At 40.0% G+C, this 13,868-nt stretch overlaps 1 protein-coding gene across 1 annotated transcript in view; it reads right to left on the reverse strand.

Moving 5' to 3' along the window:
• Window positions 1-13,868, reverse strand: part of grik3 (glutamate ionotropic receptor kainate type subunit 3) — a 128,669-nt gene that overhangs the window by 52,538 nt on the left and 62,263 nt on the right. The window contains exon 10 of the mRNA XM_062992314.1: window positions 13,641-13,754. Within this exon, the coding sequence (XP_062848384.1) occupies window positions 13,641-13,754 (114 nt within the window). The remainder of the gene's footprint in view (window positions 1-13,640; window positions 13,755-13,868) is intronic.

Consider the following 13,868-nt stretch of genomic DNA (forward strand, 5'->3'; position numbering starts at 1 on the left):
ATCTACCTACCTAACCTATCTATCTACCTACCTAATCTATCTACCTACCTACCTCCTACCTAACCTATCTACCTACCTAACCTATCTACCTACCTCCAACCTAACCTACCTACCTAACCTATCTATCTACCTAGCCTATCTATCTACCTACCTAACCTATATACCTACCTATTTATCTACCTACCTAACTACCTACCTACCAAACCTATATACCTACCTATTTTTCTACCTACCTAACCTATATAGCTACCTATCTATCTACCTACCTAATATATATATCTACCTACCTAACCTATCTATCTACCTACCTAATCTATCTACCTACCTACCTCCTACCTAACCTATCTATCTACCTACCTAATCTATCTACCTACCTACCTCCTACCTAACCTATCTATCTACCTAATCTATCTATCTACCTACCTAACATATATACCTACATATTTATCTAGCTACCTAACCTAACTACCTACCTACCAAACCTATATACCTAACTATTTTTCTACCTACCTAACCTATATAGCTACCTACCTACCTAACCTACTTACCTAACCTATCTATCTACCTACCTAATCTATCTACCTACCTACCTACCTACCTAACCTACTTACCTAACCTATCTATCTACCTAATCTATTTATCTATCTACCTACCTAATCTATCTACCTACCTACCTAACCTATCTATCTACCTAACCTATCTACATACCTAACCTATATACCTACCTATTTATCTACCTACCCAACCCAACTACCTACCTACCAAACCTATATACCTACAGCAGTGTTCAAAAAAATAGCAGTCCAACACCATTAACTTGATAAATCACTGTTTTTAGTAGAAGTGATATTTCTACATAGCAAAAAATTCACTTGACAGTGTAGTAGAGTAATGAAAACAAAACAAAGCCAACAATTAGGACATGCATCCCACTCATTCTGAGTAATTGAAGCATTGATTGAAAGGGGGTTGTTCAAAATAATAGCAGTGAGGAGTTCAATTGGTGAAGTCATTCATTCTGCAGAAGAACGGGTGTCAATTTTGGCCCTTATTTAAGGTAGGAGGGTGGCAAATGTTGCACAGGTTGGTCATAGCACATTTCCTTTTGAAATACAGGGTAAAATGGGTTGTTCCAGACATTGTTCTGATGAACAGCGTACTTTGATTAAAAAGTTGATTGTAGAGGGAAAAAACATACAGAGAAGTGCAGCAAATGATAGGCTGCTCAGCTAAAATGCCTTAAAGTGACAACCAAAACCTGAAAGACGCAGAAGGAAGCGTGGAACTACTGTTCGAATGGATCAGAGAATAGCCAGAATGGCAAAGGCTCAGTCAATGATCACCACCAGAAAGATCAAGGAACATCTGAAGTTACCAGTAAGTACAGAAGATGATTAAGTGAAGCCAATTTACCAGCAAGAACTCCTGCAAAGTCCCGTTGTTAAGATAAAGACGTGTCCTGAATGGGTTCAAATTTGCCAAGGAACACATTAATTGGTCCAAAGAGAAATGGCTCAACATTTGTGGACTGGTGAAAGCAAAATTGTTCTTTTTGGGTCTAGTGGCCGTAGACAGTATGTCAGACGACCCTCGAACACTGAATTCAAGCCACAGTACACTGTGAAGACAGTAAAGCATGGTGGTACAAAATGATGATATGGGATGTTTCTCATACCATGGTGTTACACCTATTTATCACATACGAGGGATCATGGATCAATTTAAATATATCAGAATACTTGAGGAGATCATGTTGCCCTATGTCGAAGAAAAAATGTCCTTAAAATGGGTGTTTCAACATGACAATGACCCAAAACATCTTGGTTACAGACAAACAAGATTGAGGTAATAGAGTGGTCAGCCCAATCTCCTGACTTCAATCCCACAGAGAACTTGTGGGCTGAAATCTGAAATGCGTTTTTTTGAGGCAAAACCCAAAATTGCAGAAGAACTGTGGAATGTAGTGTAATCATCCTGGACTGGAATACCTGTTCAGAGGTGCCAGAAGTTGGTCGACTCCATGCAACACAGATCTCGGAAACAATTGTTATGCCACTGAATATTAGTTCAGTAATTTAAAGTAAAGTGAAACCTCAAACATTTTTTCATGTTATGGATACATTTTTTGAGTTTTTAAAGAAAAATGCTGGCACTGCTATTATTTTGAACAGCCTAATATTCATTTTTCTTAACTTTCTGTAAAGGATTAACACAAACTGGCTACATTTAGTTAATGTTTTGATTTAGAATTGAAAGTGTAGTATTTTCAGTGCGTTTGCATTTATGGAAATAAAAGTTATTATAATGATTTTTGCTTTATTCACTTTTTTAAAGTCACTGCTATTTTTTTGAACACTACTGTACCTATTTTTCTACCTACCTAACCTATATAGCTACCTATTTATCTACCTACCTAACCTACCTACTTATCTAACCTACCTACCTAACTACCCACCTACCAATTTTTCTACCTACCTACCTACCTACCTACCTACCTACCTACCTACCTACCTACCTACCTACCTACCTACCTACCTACCTACCTAACCTAACTACCTACCTATTTATCCACCTACCTAACCTACCTACCTATCTAACCTACCTACCTAACTACCCACCTACCTATTTTTCTACCTACCTCCCTGCTTACCTACCTACCTACTTACCTAACTACCCACCTACCTAACCTATCTACCTACCTATCTATCTACCTCTGTCTGTCTGTCTCTGTCTGCTTGTCTGTCTGTAACACTGCATGATATACAACCTGTCTGTCTATCTATCTATATATCTGTCTGTCTATCTATCTATTTCTGTTTATTTGTATGTCTATGTCTATCTATCTGTCTGTCTTTCTATTTGTCTGTATGTCTGTCTGCATGTCTGGGCATATAATCTGTCTGTTTGTCTGTCTGAGTATGTCTGCCTATATCTGTCTATTTGTCTGTCTGTGTCAATCTATCTGTCTGTTTATTTATGTATCTGTCTGTGTCTGTCTATGTCTATCTATCTGTCTGTCTTTCTGTCTGTAACACAGCAGGGCATATAATCTGTCTTTCTATGTCTTTCTGTCTGTTTGTCTGTCTGTCTATCTAGCTGCCTTTGTTAGTCTGTAACACAGCAGGGCATATAATCTATATATCCATCTGTCTGTGTCTATCTGTCTGTTTGTCTGAATGTCTGTCTGTCTATTTATCTGTTTTTGTCTGTCTGTTGGTCTGTATGTGTCTGTCTGTCTATTTATCTAACTTTATATCTATCTATCAGTCTGTGTCTATCTATCTGTCTATTTGTCTGTCTGACTATTTTTCTGTATTCGCCTGTCTGTTGGTCTGTCTATGCCTGTCTGTCTATTTATCTAACTTTCTACTATATATCTATGTCTGTCTGTCTGTCAGTCTATCTATCTATTTGCCTTTCTGTATGTGTCTATCTACCTGTCTATTTGTTTGTCTGTCTATGTATCTGTCTTTGTCTATCTGTCTGTCTGTTGGTCTGTTTGTGTCTGTCTGTCTATCTAACTTTCTATCTATGTATGTCTGTCTATCCATATTTATAATATACAATCATTTATATTTTTACATAATGATTTGACACTGTTTAATTCCACATATTCCACATGTTGTATATTGACTGTTTTGGAATTTGCTGCACAATCATGCTCTTCAGAAAGTCTTTGTGACCTGATTTATTGCTTTTCCATGTTGGTACAGTGACCATAATCTAGCTTTTACAGCATTTTACACATGAACAGAAAGTAAAAAAATCCAGCTTTTTCAGGACAGAAAGAGCATGACTGCACTTAGTCACTGCAGAGGAAGGGATGATGCTTCATGTGTAATGATGCTCAGGCTGAATTTTAAAATCGATTTCATCGCATCCAGTTGCCTTGATAATAAATGCCTCGGAGCTCTGCCATTTGCATGCTGCTGTCAGCTGAGCAAGAGCCACTAATTCATAAGCAGAACACATGCTGTATGAATAGAAAAGCAGACATGTTGACCTCAAGCGCATGCTGGGGCGCAGTTTTATGTTCTGCTGTTACTCATGATGGCACGTGCCACCACAAGTCATGACTTAAAATCTAATTTAACAAATCATTTTTGCTCTTTAGTTTAATTGTTATTGTGATTTAATGTTTAAAGCTCTGACCTGTGTATGAGTGTTTACACCACCTTTGTTTCTGAGGTTTCAACTTTCAAACTCCAATCAACATTCTAACAAAGCCCTTTTTTTGTTTTAGATATTATCAGATACATAGATATGCCATTATGTATATGAATGTATAAAATATAGACTTACCAAACACTATTATATTTACCAATCTGGTACATTCATTAATTGATTATTTTATAAGCTACGCCAAACATACAGATAAACTTTGTGGGTATACAATTACTGTCAGTAGTCTAGCTTTTGTTCTGGAAACTGTACACCACGTGTACATACAACATACCAATTATCACTTACAATGGACCTACACAGAGGTGGAAAGAGTACTAAAATATTGTACTCAAGTAAAAGTACTATTACTTTAATGAATTTTTACTTAAGTACGAGTAAAATTACTAGTCTAAAAATCTACTCAAGTAAAAAGTTAAAGGTAACTCATTTAAAATGTACTCAGAGTAAACGTTACTTTTTTAACAGGAGAGGATGTCTCTCCTGTGTAATGCAAACAGGACCAGTGGATATATCACAATAGTTGTTTTTAATTAAAATATAATAGAAAAAAAACATATTGATACAACATTTAACACATTTAATGTGTCATTTTAGTACAAACCATCCCATAAAACTTTTTCAAACTGTATAACCACTGAAGTTGGCATTAATTGTGGATTCTATAGACCAGCTTTCTTTCCATCACCAACAAATACCAAACAACATTCATACTGCAAATCTCATAACTCAAAACAAGTCAAGGTTACAGGTGTTGTGACTTTCACTAAATGACCCAAAGAAAACCTTCGTAAGACAAAACTTTGCCATTCTTTGACATACTCCAAATATGTAAAACTTTTAAAATCACCCTTCCCTCCTTACTCTATACCTATATTACAGCTCCTTTATTTTAGCACCAGTTTATTTTCCATTGCAGAATTCACTGCAGCAGTTTCCCCAGAAACTTTTTTTAGCGATTTTTTTACTCAGTAACGGATGTTATTTAAAAAATAGCGAATTACAATTCTTAATACAAAACATACTTAAGTAAAAGTAAAATTACTAGTTGTAAAATCTACTTTAAAAAGTACAAGTACACAAAAAAACTACTCAATTACAGTAACGCGAGTAAATGTAATTCGTTACTTTCCACCTCTGGACCTACATAAGATCACCACTGACCACACTAAAGTGGAAGTTTTTGAATCTCCTTGAGTGTAGCAGCCAAAGCCCTGACCTAAAACCAAACAAACATCTGTGGAGAGACCTGAAGAGGGCGGTTCACTGAAGTCCGACCTTCCAGTGTGACAGAGATTGAGAGTATCGGCAATGAAAAATGGGATAAACTTCTCAAATCCAGATAAAGCTTGTAGACTTGCAGATTACCAGCATATTCAGTGTCAGACAGAGGGCCACAGTTCACTACAGCGCACCACTCTCAGATCAATTTAACTGAGAGGATCAAACATACCGTAAAAATGACGATACCCTCATATGTCAAGAACAGTCATCGTGCCTGGGATAAATAGATCCCTGAGTTTAGGTTTGCTATCAGTTATACGTGGCACAAAGGTACCCAGCTAACTCCAGCAGAAATTGCAGTAGGCCGAAAACTCAAAAGTCCATTGGAGAAGCAATGTCACTGTCCTCCTGAGTGAACATGATGATCCAGATGGTCCCACAGATGCTCAATTAGGTTTAAGTTTGGGGAATTTGTGGGCCAGGGTAGTATGTGGAAGTCTTGGTAATGCTCTTCCAACCAATGTTGGACATTTTTAGCTGTGTGACATGTCACATTATTTTACTGGAAGATCCTATCCATCTTAGGGAACACAATTTTACCCATGGTACTTTTACCCATGACAGCAACTAGAGATATACACTATATTGCCAAAAGTATTCGCTCGTCTGCCTTCTTGAGTGACATCCCATTCTTAATCCATAGGGTTTAATATAATGTTGGCCCACCCTTTATAACAGCTTCAACTCTTCTGGGAAGGCTTTCCAACGAGGTTTAGGAGTGTGTTCATGGGAATTTTTGACCATTCTTCCAGAAGCGCATTTGTGAGGTCAGACACTGATGTTGGACGAGAAGGCCTGGCAGTCTCCACTCTAATTCATCCCAAAGGTGTTCTATCGGGTTGAGGTCAGGCCTCTGTGCAGACCAGTCAAGTTCTTCCACACCAAACTTGTTCACCCATGTCTTTATGGACCTTGCTTTGTGCACTGGTACGCAGTCATGTTGGAACAGGAAGGGGCCATCCCCAAACTGTTCCCACAAAGCTGGTAGCATGAAATTGTCCAAAATCCTTTTCAGTTCCTTTTCACTGGAACTAATGGGCCGAGCCCAACTCCTGAAAAACAACCCCACACCATAATCCCCCTCCACCAAAATTTACACTTGGCACAATGCAGTCAGATAAGTACCGTTCTCCTGACAACACGTCTCCACTGCTCTAGAGTTCAGTGGCGGCGTGCTTTACACCACTGCATCCGACGCTTTGTATTGCGCTTGGTGATGTAAGGCTTGGATGCAGCTGCTCCGCCATGGAAACCCATTCCATGAAGCTCTCTACACACTGTTCTTGAGCTAATCTGAAGGCCACATGAAGTTTGGAGGTCTGTAGCGATTGACTCTGCAGAAAGTTGGCGACCTCTGCGCACTATGTGCCTCAGTATCCGCTGACCCCGCTCTGTCATTTTACGTGGCCTACCACTTTGTGGTTGAGTTGCTGTCGTTCCCAGTTGCCTCTACTTTGTTATAATATCACTGACAGTCGACTGTGAAATATTTAGTAGCGAGGAAATTTCACGACTGGACTTGTTGCACAGGTGGCATCTTATCATGGTACCATGCTGGAATTCACTGAGCTCCTGAGAGCGACCCATTTTTTCACTAATGTTTGTAGAAGCAGTCTGCATGCCAAGGTGCTTGGTTTTATACACCTGTGGCCATGGAAGTAATTGGAACACCTGAATTTAATGATTTAGATGGGGGAGTGAATACTTTTGGCAATATAGTGTATGTGCAGACAGTTTATCACACACCTTATATAACCACCAAGCCAACTCACAAAGTGGTCATAATAATGTGACTTGATTGTGTATAACCAGAAATGGGTATGGGTAACTTTTGCAGTAGGAGAGCTTGCATTCTCATGAATCCATTGTCAGGTTACCAAAAAGGACTCACAAAAATTCTACAGCAGATAAACAACAAAGATCTACAGTATACAGCAGTACCTTGTAACTCAACATCTCCTAAACTCAAAATCTTTGTAACTCAGCACTCTTTGTTGAGAAATTTGAACCCTTAAACTCAACGTGTTCAGTTTGTTTTTTCAAAATGTATTAATTTAATTTCAAATTAACAATGAACTGTCGCTTTGTTCAGCGATTGGCTTATTATAGCGGTGCGGTAATACACCATTAAAGTGTGCATATGAGACAAAACTGCATTTGTGTTTTATAACCGTCAGATTCACTTTGAAAGCTCCACATGTATCTGTGTTTAGTTGAATTTTCCACCTGTTTCACTTTTAAACTTGTGTTACAGCTCGAGGTTCTGAGAAATTGTAAGAATCAGCTTTTTATTTCAGTGTTTTTATATAATATTTGTGCTATTTTCAGTAAATAATTGTTAAAAACAACCCCATTATTTAACATATGCCTAAAATATATGCAAGTCCATGGGACCATGGAACACATTAACAGGTTTCCCATACATCCACTCAACGCCACTCCCAGAACCAATTGACATAAGTTTTAAGGTACCACTGTACACTAATCAGCCATAACATTAAAACCACCTCCTTGTTTCTACACTCACTGTCCATTTTATCAGCTTCACTTACCATATAGAAGCACTTTGAAGTTCTACAATTACTGACTGTAGTCCAACTGCTTCTCTACATACTTTTTAAACCTCCTTTTACCCTGTTATTCAATGTCCAGGACCCCCACAGGACCACCACAGAGCAGGTATTATTTGGGTGGTGGATCATTCTCAGCACTGCAGTGACAATGACATGCTGGTGGTGTGTTAGTGTGTGTTGTGCTGGTATGAGTGGATCAGACACAGCAGCACTACTGGAGTTTTTAAATACCGTGTCCACTCACTGTCCACTCTATTAGACACTCCTACCTAGTTGGTCCACCTTGTAGATGTAAAGTCAGAGACGATCGCTCATCTGTTGCTGCTGTTTGAGTTGGTCATCTTTTAGACCTTCATCAGTGGTCACAGGACGCTGACCACGAGGTGCTGTTGGCTGGACATATTTTTGGTTGGTGGACTATTCTCAGTCCAGCAGGGACAGTGGGGTGTTTAAAAACTCCATCAACATTGCTGTGTCTAATCCACTCACACTAGCACAACACACACTAACACACCACCAAAAAAAGTATGTAGAATAACAGATGGACTACAGTCAGTAGTGCTGCTATATGGTAAGTGGAGCTGATAAAATGGACAGTGAGTGTAGAAACAAGAAGGTGGTTTTAATGTTATGGCTGATCGGTGTATATGAAAATGCCTTCTCTATACAATTGTATGTTGATGCACAATATGTCTATGTTGTTTGGTTTGTGTGTGGTGAATGAATCATAGTTTTTGGTCTAACCTCAGATGGTCAATGAATTCTTATTTCTTTCTCTGCTAACGTTCGTAGGGTTTATAGTTTAAGTAACTGGCGAACTATTACAAAGTGAATGTAATGAAGTGACCATTACAAAGCCCTGACCTCAATTCCATTCAAAATTTATAGGCAGAACTGAACAAGGCTGTGTGAGCAAAAAGGCTTACAAACCGGATTCCGTTACACCAGTACTGTTATATGCTTGTGGAAGGCTACCAAAAATTTTATTATTATTTGTTTAATGGCAATGCTACCAAGTACTAACCATGTGTATGTAAACTTCTGAACTACTGGGAATGTAATGAAGGACATAAAACCTGAAATAAATCATTGTCTCTAGTATTATTCACATTCACATGACTATTTACTTGTCCTGAATAGCCAGCTGTCCTTGTTGTCCTCTGCACATGTAACATTACAAGGTTCTTCCTCTTCATCATCAAAAAGATTATCGTCCAATTACTTGTCTCAAGGCTGAACTACTGCAACTCCCTTCACAACGCAGCTGCCCGTCTGTTTTTCAACCAACCTCATCCTGATCATATCACCCCATTGCTGCGTTCTCCTCACGAGCTCCCTGTAGCTGCCCACATTCAGTTCATAACAATGATTCCTGCCTACGAAGCCAAAAACGGACCAGCCCCAAGCAACCTTAGAGAACATATCATACCACGCTTTGTACCACGCAACCTCCAAGCCAAAAGTCTTGCTAGTCTTGATACTCCATGCAGAACTTGAGAAAGACTTTGTACTACCACCCAAGTGGTGGAACACACTCCCCTGCCTGTTCAAAGCACGATTAAAAACCATCTCTTTATTAAGCACTTAAGTTGTAACTAACATGCACTTACTAACCTTCCATCCAAAACAAATAAATAAATAAGCAAATAAATAAAATAAAATGTCTAGCCTTTTTCTAACAGGGTTAGAAACAGCAGATTTGTATCCTTGAACTGTTGTCTACTTGAACTTGAGTAAGAAATTGTTTACTGTAGAAGCTCCTCTGCAAGTCGCTCTGGATAAGAGCGTCTACTAAATGCTGAAAATGTACATGTAAAATTCACATTCTCAAACTACACCGATCAGCCATAACATTAAAACCACCTCTTTGTTTCTACACCCACTGTCCATTTTATCAGCTTCTTTTACCATATAGAAGCACTTTGTAGTTCTACAATTACTGACTGTAGTCCATCTGTTTCTCTGCATGCTTTGTTAGCCCCCTTTCATGCTGTTCTTCAATGGTCAGGACTCTCCCAGGACCACTACAGAGCAGGTATTATTTGGGTGGTGGATCATTCTCAGCACTGCAGTGACACTGACATGGTGGTGGTGTGTTAGTGTGTGTTGTGCTGGTATGAGTGGATCAGACACAGCAGCACTGATGGAGTTTTTAAACACCTCACTGTCACAGTTGAACTGAGAATAGTCCACCAACCAAAAATATATCCAGCCAACAGCGCCCCATGGGCAGCGACCTGTGACCACTGATGAAGGTCTAGAAGATGACCAACTCAAACAGCAGCAATAGATGAGCGATCGTCTCTGACTTTACATCTACAAGGTTGACCAACTAGGTAGGAGTGTCTAATAGAGTGGACTGTGAGTGGACACGGTATTTCAAAACTCCAGCAGCGTTGCTGTGTCTGATCCACTCATACCAGCACAACACACACCAACACACCACCACCATGTCATTGTCACTGCAGTGCTAAGAATGATCCACCTCATGAATAATACCTGCTCTGTGGTAGTTCCGTGGGGGTCCTGACCATTGAAGAACAGCATGAAAGAGGGCTAACAAAGCATTAAGAGAAACAGATGGACTACAGTCAGTAATTGTAGAACTACAAAGTGCTCCTATATGGTAAGTGGAGCTGATAAAATGGACAATGTGTGTTGTTGCCTTGACCTTGATTTAGATTAAGTGATTATTAAAGAGACCTCAATAAATAAAATGCATATATGAATTAAAATAATGCATAATACATAATCAAATTACCACAAGCAAAATCATATGAAAACATTAGACAAACCATTATACTGTCCCATCATTAGTATCTTTTTATAGTCGCATATTGATTAACACTGACACTATTTTTTTTTTCTTGCAAATTTCTCTGAGATGGCTGTGATTGCCAAAAGCTAATCATAATGTAACACTACTAATAAATTAAACTACTACATTGTTAAATAAAATCATGGCCAAATTACTTCCTTTTATGACTGAATTCATAACAAAAGCTGAAATCGTTCGACTCTGTGAAAAACTTTATGCAAGTTGTCCAATTATCTTGATCAAAAAGTTTGTGTTGAAGGAAAAAAAACACAACTATTACCATCTGTTCCTTGCATTCTAATATGTGAAATTCCCCAAGGTTTGGACTCATATCAAAGCTGTAAAAGCAGCTTCTCTCACTCAGCCTCTCTCGCTCTCTCTCTCTCTCTCTCTCTGCATGGGTGTGCATACGAGGGGGTGGGACGGGGTGTAGTGAGTACAGAGAAACATTTATAAGCAATGGAGCGAAGACAATGTGTGTGGGAAACTACATTAAATATCTTAATCTCTTTTTAGAGTGCCAGGTCTAACAATAAAAATGGCAAGAACCTTATCACAGGGCTGATGAGATTGTTTGATAGGATGCCATTATGACCCACCACTGGATCATAGTGGTGCCTGGTCTCCACATGCCTCCTTATGCTGGATAGATTTCAGTCGTAATGTGCCCAGTGTCATCAGTACCTGTAAATTACTGCATGGAGCTTGGTTAGAGCAGACTGATTTACCTGGCTGTAAAATATACAACTCATACTGGTTGTAACACCCTTGCACCCTCTTGTACTGGTTGTATCAGCCTTGCCTCCTCTTATACTTATACTGGTTGTATCACTCTTGCCTCCTCTTATACTCGTACTGGATGTATCAGCCTTGCCCCCTTTTATACTCATACTGGTTGTATCAGTCTTGCCTCCTCTTATACTCGTACTGGTTGTATCAGTCTTGCCCCCTCTTATACTCATACTAGTTGTATCACCCTTGCCCCCTCTTATACGTGTACTGGTTGTAACACCCTTGCACCCTCTTATATATATTTTTACTGGTTGTATCACCCTTGTTCCCTCTTATACTCATACTGGTCGTATCACTCTTGCCTCCTCTTATACTCGTACTGGTTGTATCAGCCTTTCCCCCTCTTATACTCATACTGGTTGTATCAGCCTTGCCCCCTCTTATACTCATACTGGTTGAATCACTCTTGCCTCCTCTTATACTCGTACTGGTTATATCACTCTTGCCTCCTCTTATACTCGTACTGGTTGTATCACCCTTGCCCCGGGCGGCACGGTGGCTTAGTGGGTAGCACTGTCGCCTCACAGCAAGAAGGTCCTGGGTTTGAACCCCAGGTGGGGCGGTCCGGGTCCTTTCTGTGTGGAGTTTGCATGTTCTCCCCATGTCTGCGTGGGTTTACTCCGGGTGCTCCGGTTTCCTCCCACAGTCCAAAGACATGCAAGTGAGGTGAACTGAAGATACTAAATTGTCCAAGACTGTGCTTGATATAAACTTGTGAACTGATAAACCTTGTGTTATTAATAACTACCGTTCCTGTCATGAATGTAACCAAAGTGTAAAAAAAACATGACGTTAAAATCCTAATAAACAAACAAACAAACACCCTTGCCACCTCTTATATAGTACCACTACCATATTTGACTCTTGGTATAGCCTAATGTTCAGATTGTTAAATGCTGTAGTAATAGTATGTGGCCAACATTGGCAGGAGTCGAAGAACGGCCTTCTGTAGTCTGAAACGGACTCCAAATCCCAGGAGCTCTAATGCACAACACCTGATTCTGGGGCTATTAAGAGAAGCTTGGAGACCAGTGTGGTGTACTTTCACCTTGCATATTTAGAAAGAATGTTTCCGTTTTTCCATTCTCTGCTTTTGTAAACACCCTGCTCTCTCCCGTGGTCTTTTGGAAGCTGTTTTGTAGCCACTGAATCTTTTAGCTAAATGGATTCACAAACTGATTCTGAGTTGCTTTTCTTCTCTCGTGCTTTCTCTTTTAGTATTTTTTCTAGGAGAGAAGCATGCTAGGGAACTAGACAGGAGCAATGCAGCGCGAGGGGGGAAATGGACTCCGAAACAATCTCCCTTCCTACATCCTGATTGTGTCCAGTTCTTGCACTGGGGACCAGCATCAGTCTGGTGGTGAGTCCCACTCTGTTATCTTTACCACCTTGTTACAGAATTATTCAGCCTGCAATAGACCCAGCAGAACTGGACAGGGTCAAGGGAGCTATTGAGTGGCAGCTATTGATAATAAGGCATCATGAGCAGCTGCCTCAGCAGATATTGACACACAGCTGCAGACCCTGGCAAAACCCAAGCCGCCCCTACTCACCTCATTTTTAGTGAATTGTTTAGGACGCCCCCTGAGAGCTTTGATTGGGAGCCTGGTTATTCCAAGGGTTTTTCTTTTACAGTGCCTACTCACATTGAAGGTCCAATCCTAAGAAGGTTGCCCACATTTTTACCCTGCTTATCTGGGCAACAGCCATTTGGAAAAAACTAGCCCAATTTGTGCATTTCTGTGGCACAATGACTTAGTTTGGTAGCACTGTCACCCCACATCAAGAAGGTCCTGGGTTTCATTCCCAGATGGAGAGGGCTGGATGGGAGCTCTGGTTTTCTCCCATAGTCCAAAGACATACAAGTGTTAGAATTAAAGAATTAAAGAGTAACCTGGTGAATTTCTGTGTACATCTGTGTATTTCTACAGTGCAGAGAAAGGAAAGCTGTAGAGAAAGAGGATGTGCCTGTAGTGTTTGCATGACTTTACCAGTATAGTAGTGATGACCAGAGAGCGGTTGGCGAGCGAGTCGGTGATGTTCATGCCATTTCGCTTGGGGAGTTCTGTGATGTTCAGGCCTCCCGATGCACTCCACTTTCCCACCTGCAAAAGAGAAAAATCATGTAGCCTTTGTGATCCTTACCCTCCCTACAGCCCAGTGCACTACATTAGCAGAACCCGCTGAGCTCATCCGGTGGCATTAGCTGATTGCCTATG

This window comes from Trichomycterus rosablanca, chromosome 3 (genome assembly GCF_030014385.1).
Source record: "Trichomycterus rosablanca isolate fTriRos1 chromosome 3, fTriRos1.hap1, whole genome shotgun sequence".
In the NCBI taxonomy this organism is placed as follows: Eukaryota; Metazoa; Chordata; class Actinopteri; order Siluriformes; family Trichomycteridae; genus Trichomycterus; species Trichomycterus rosablanca.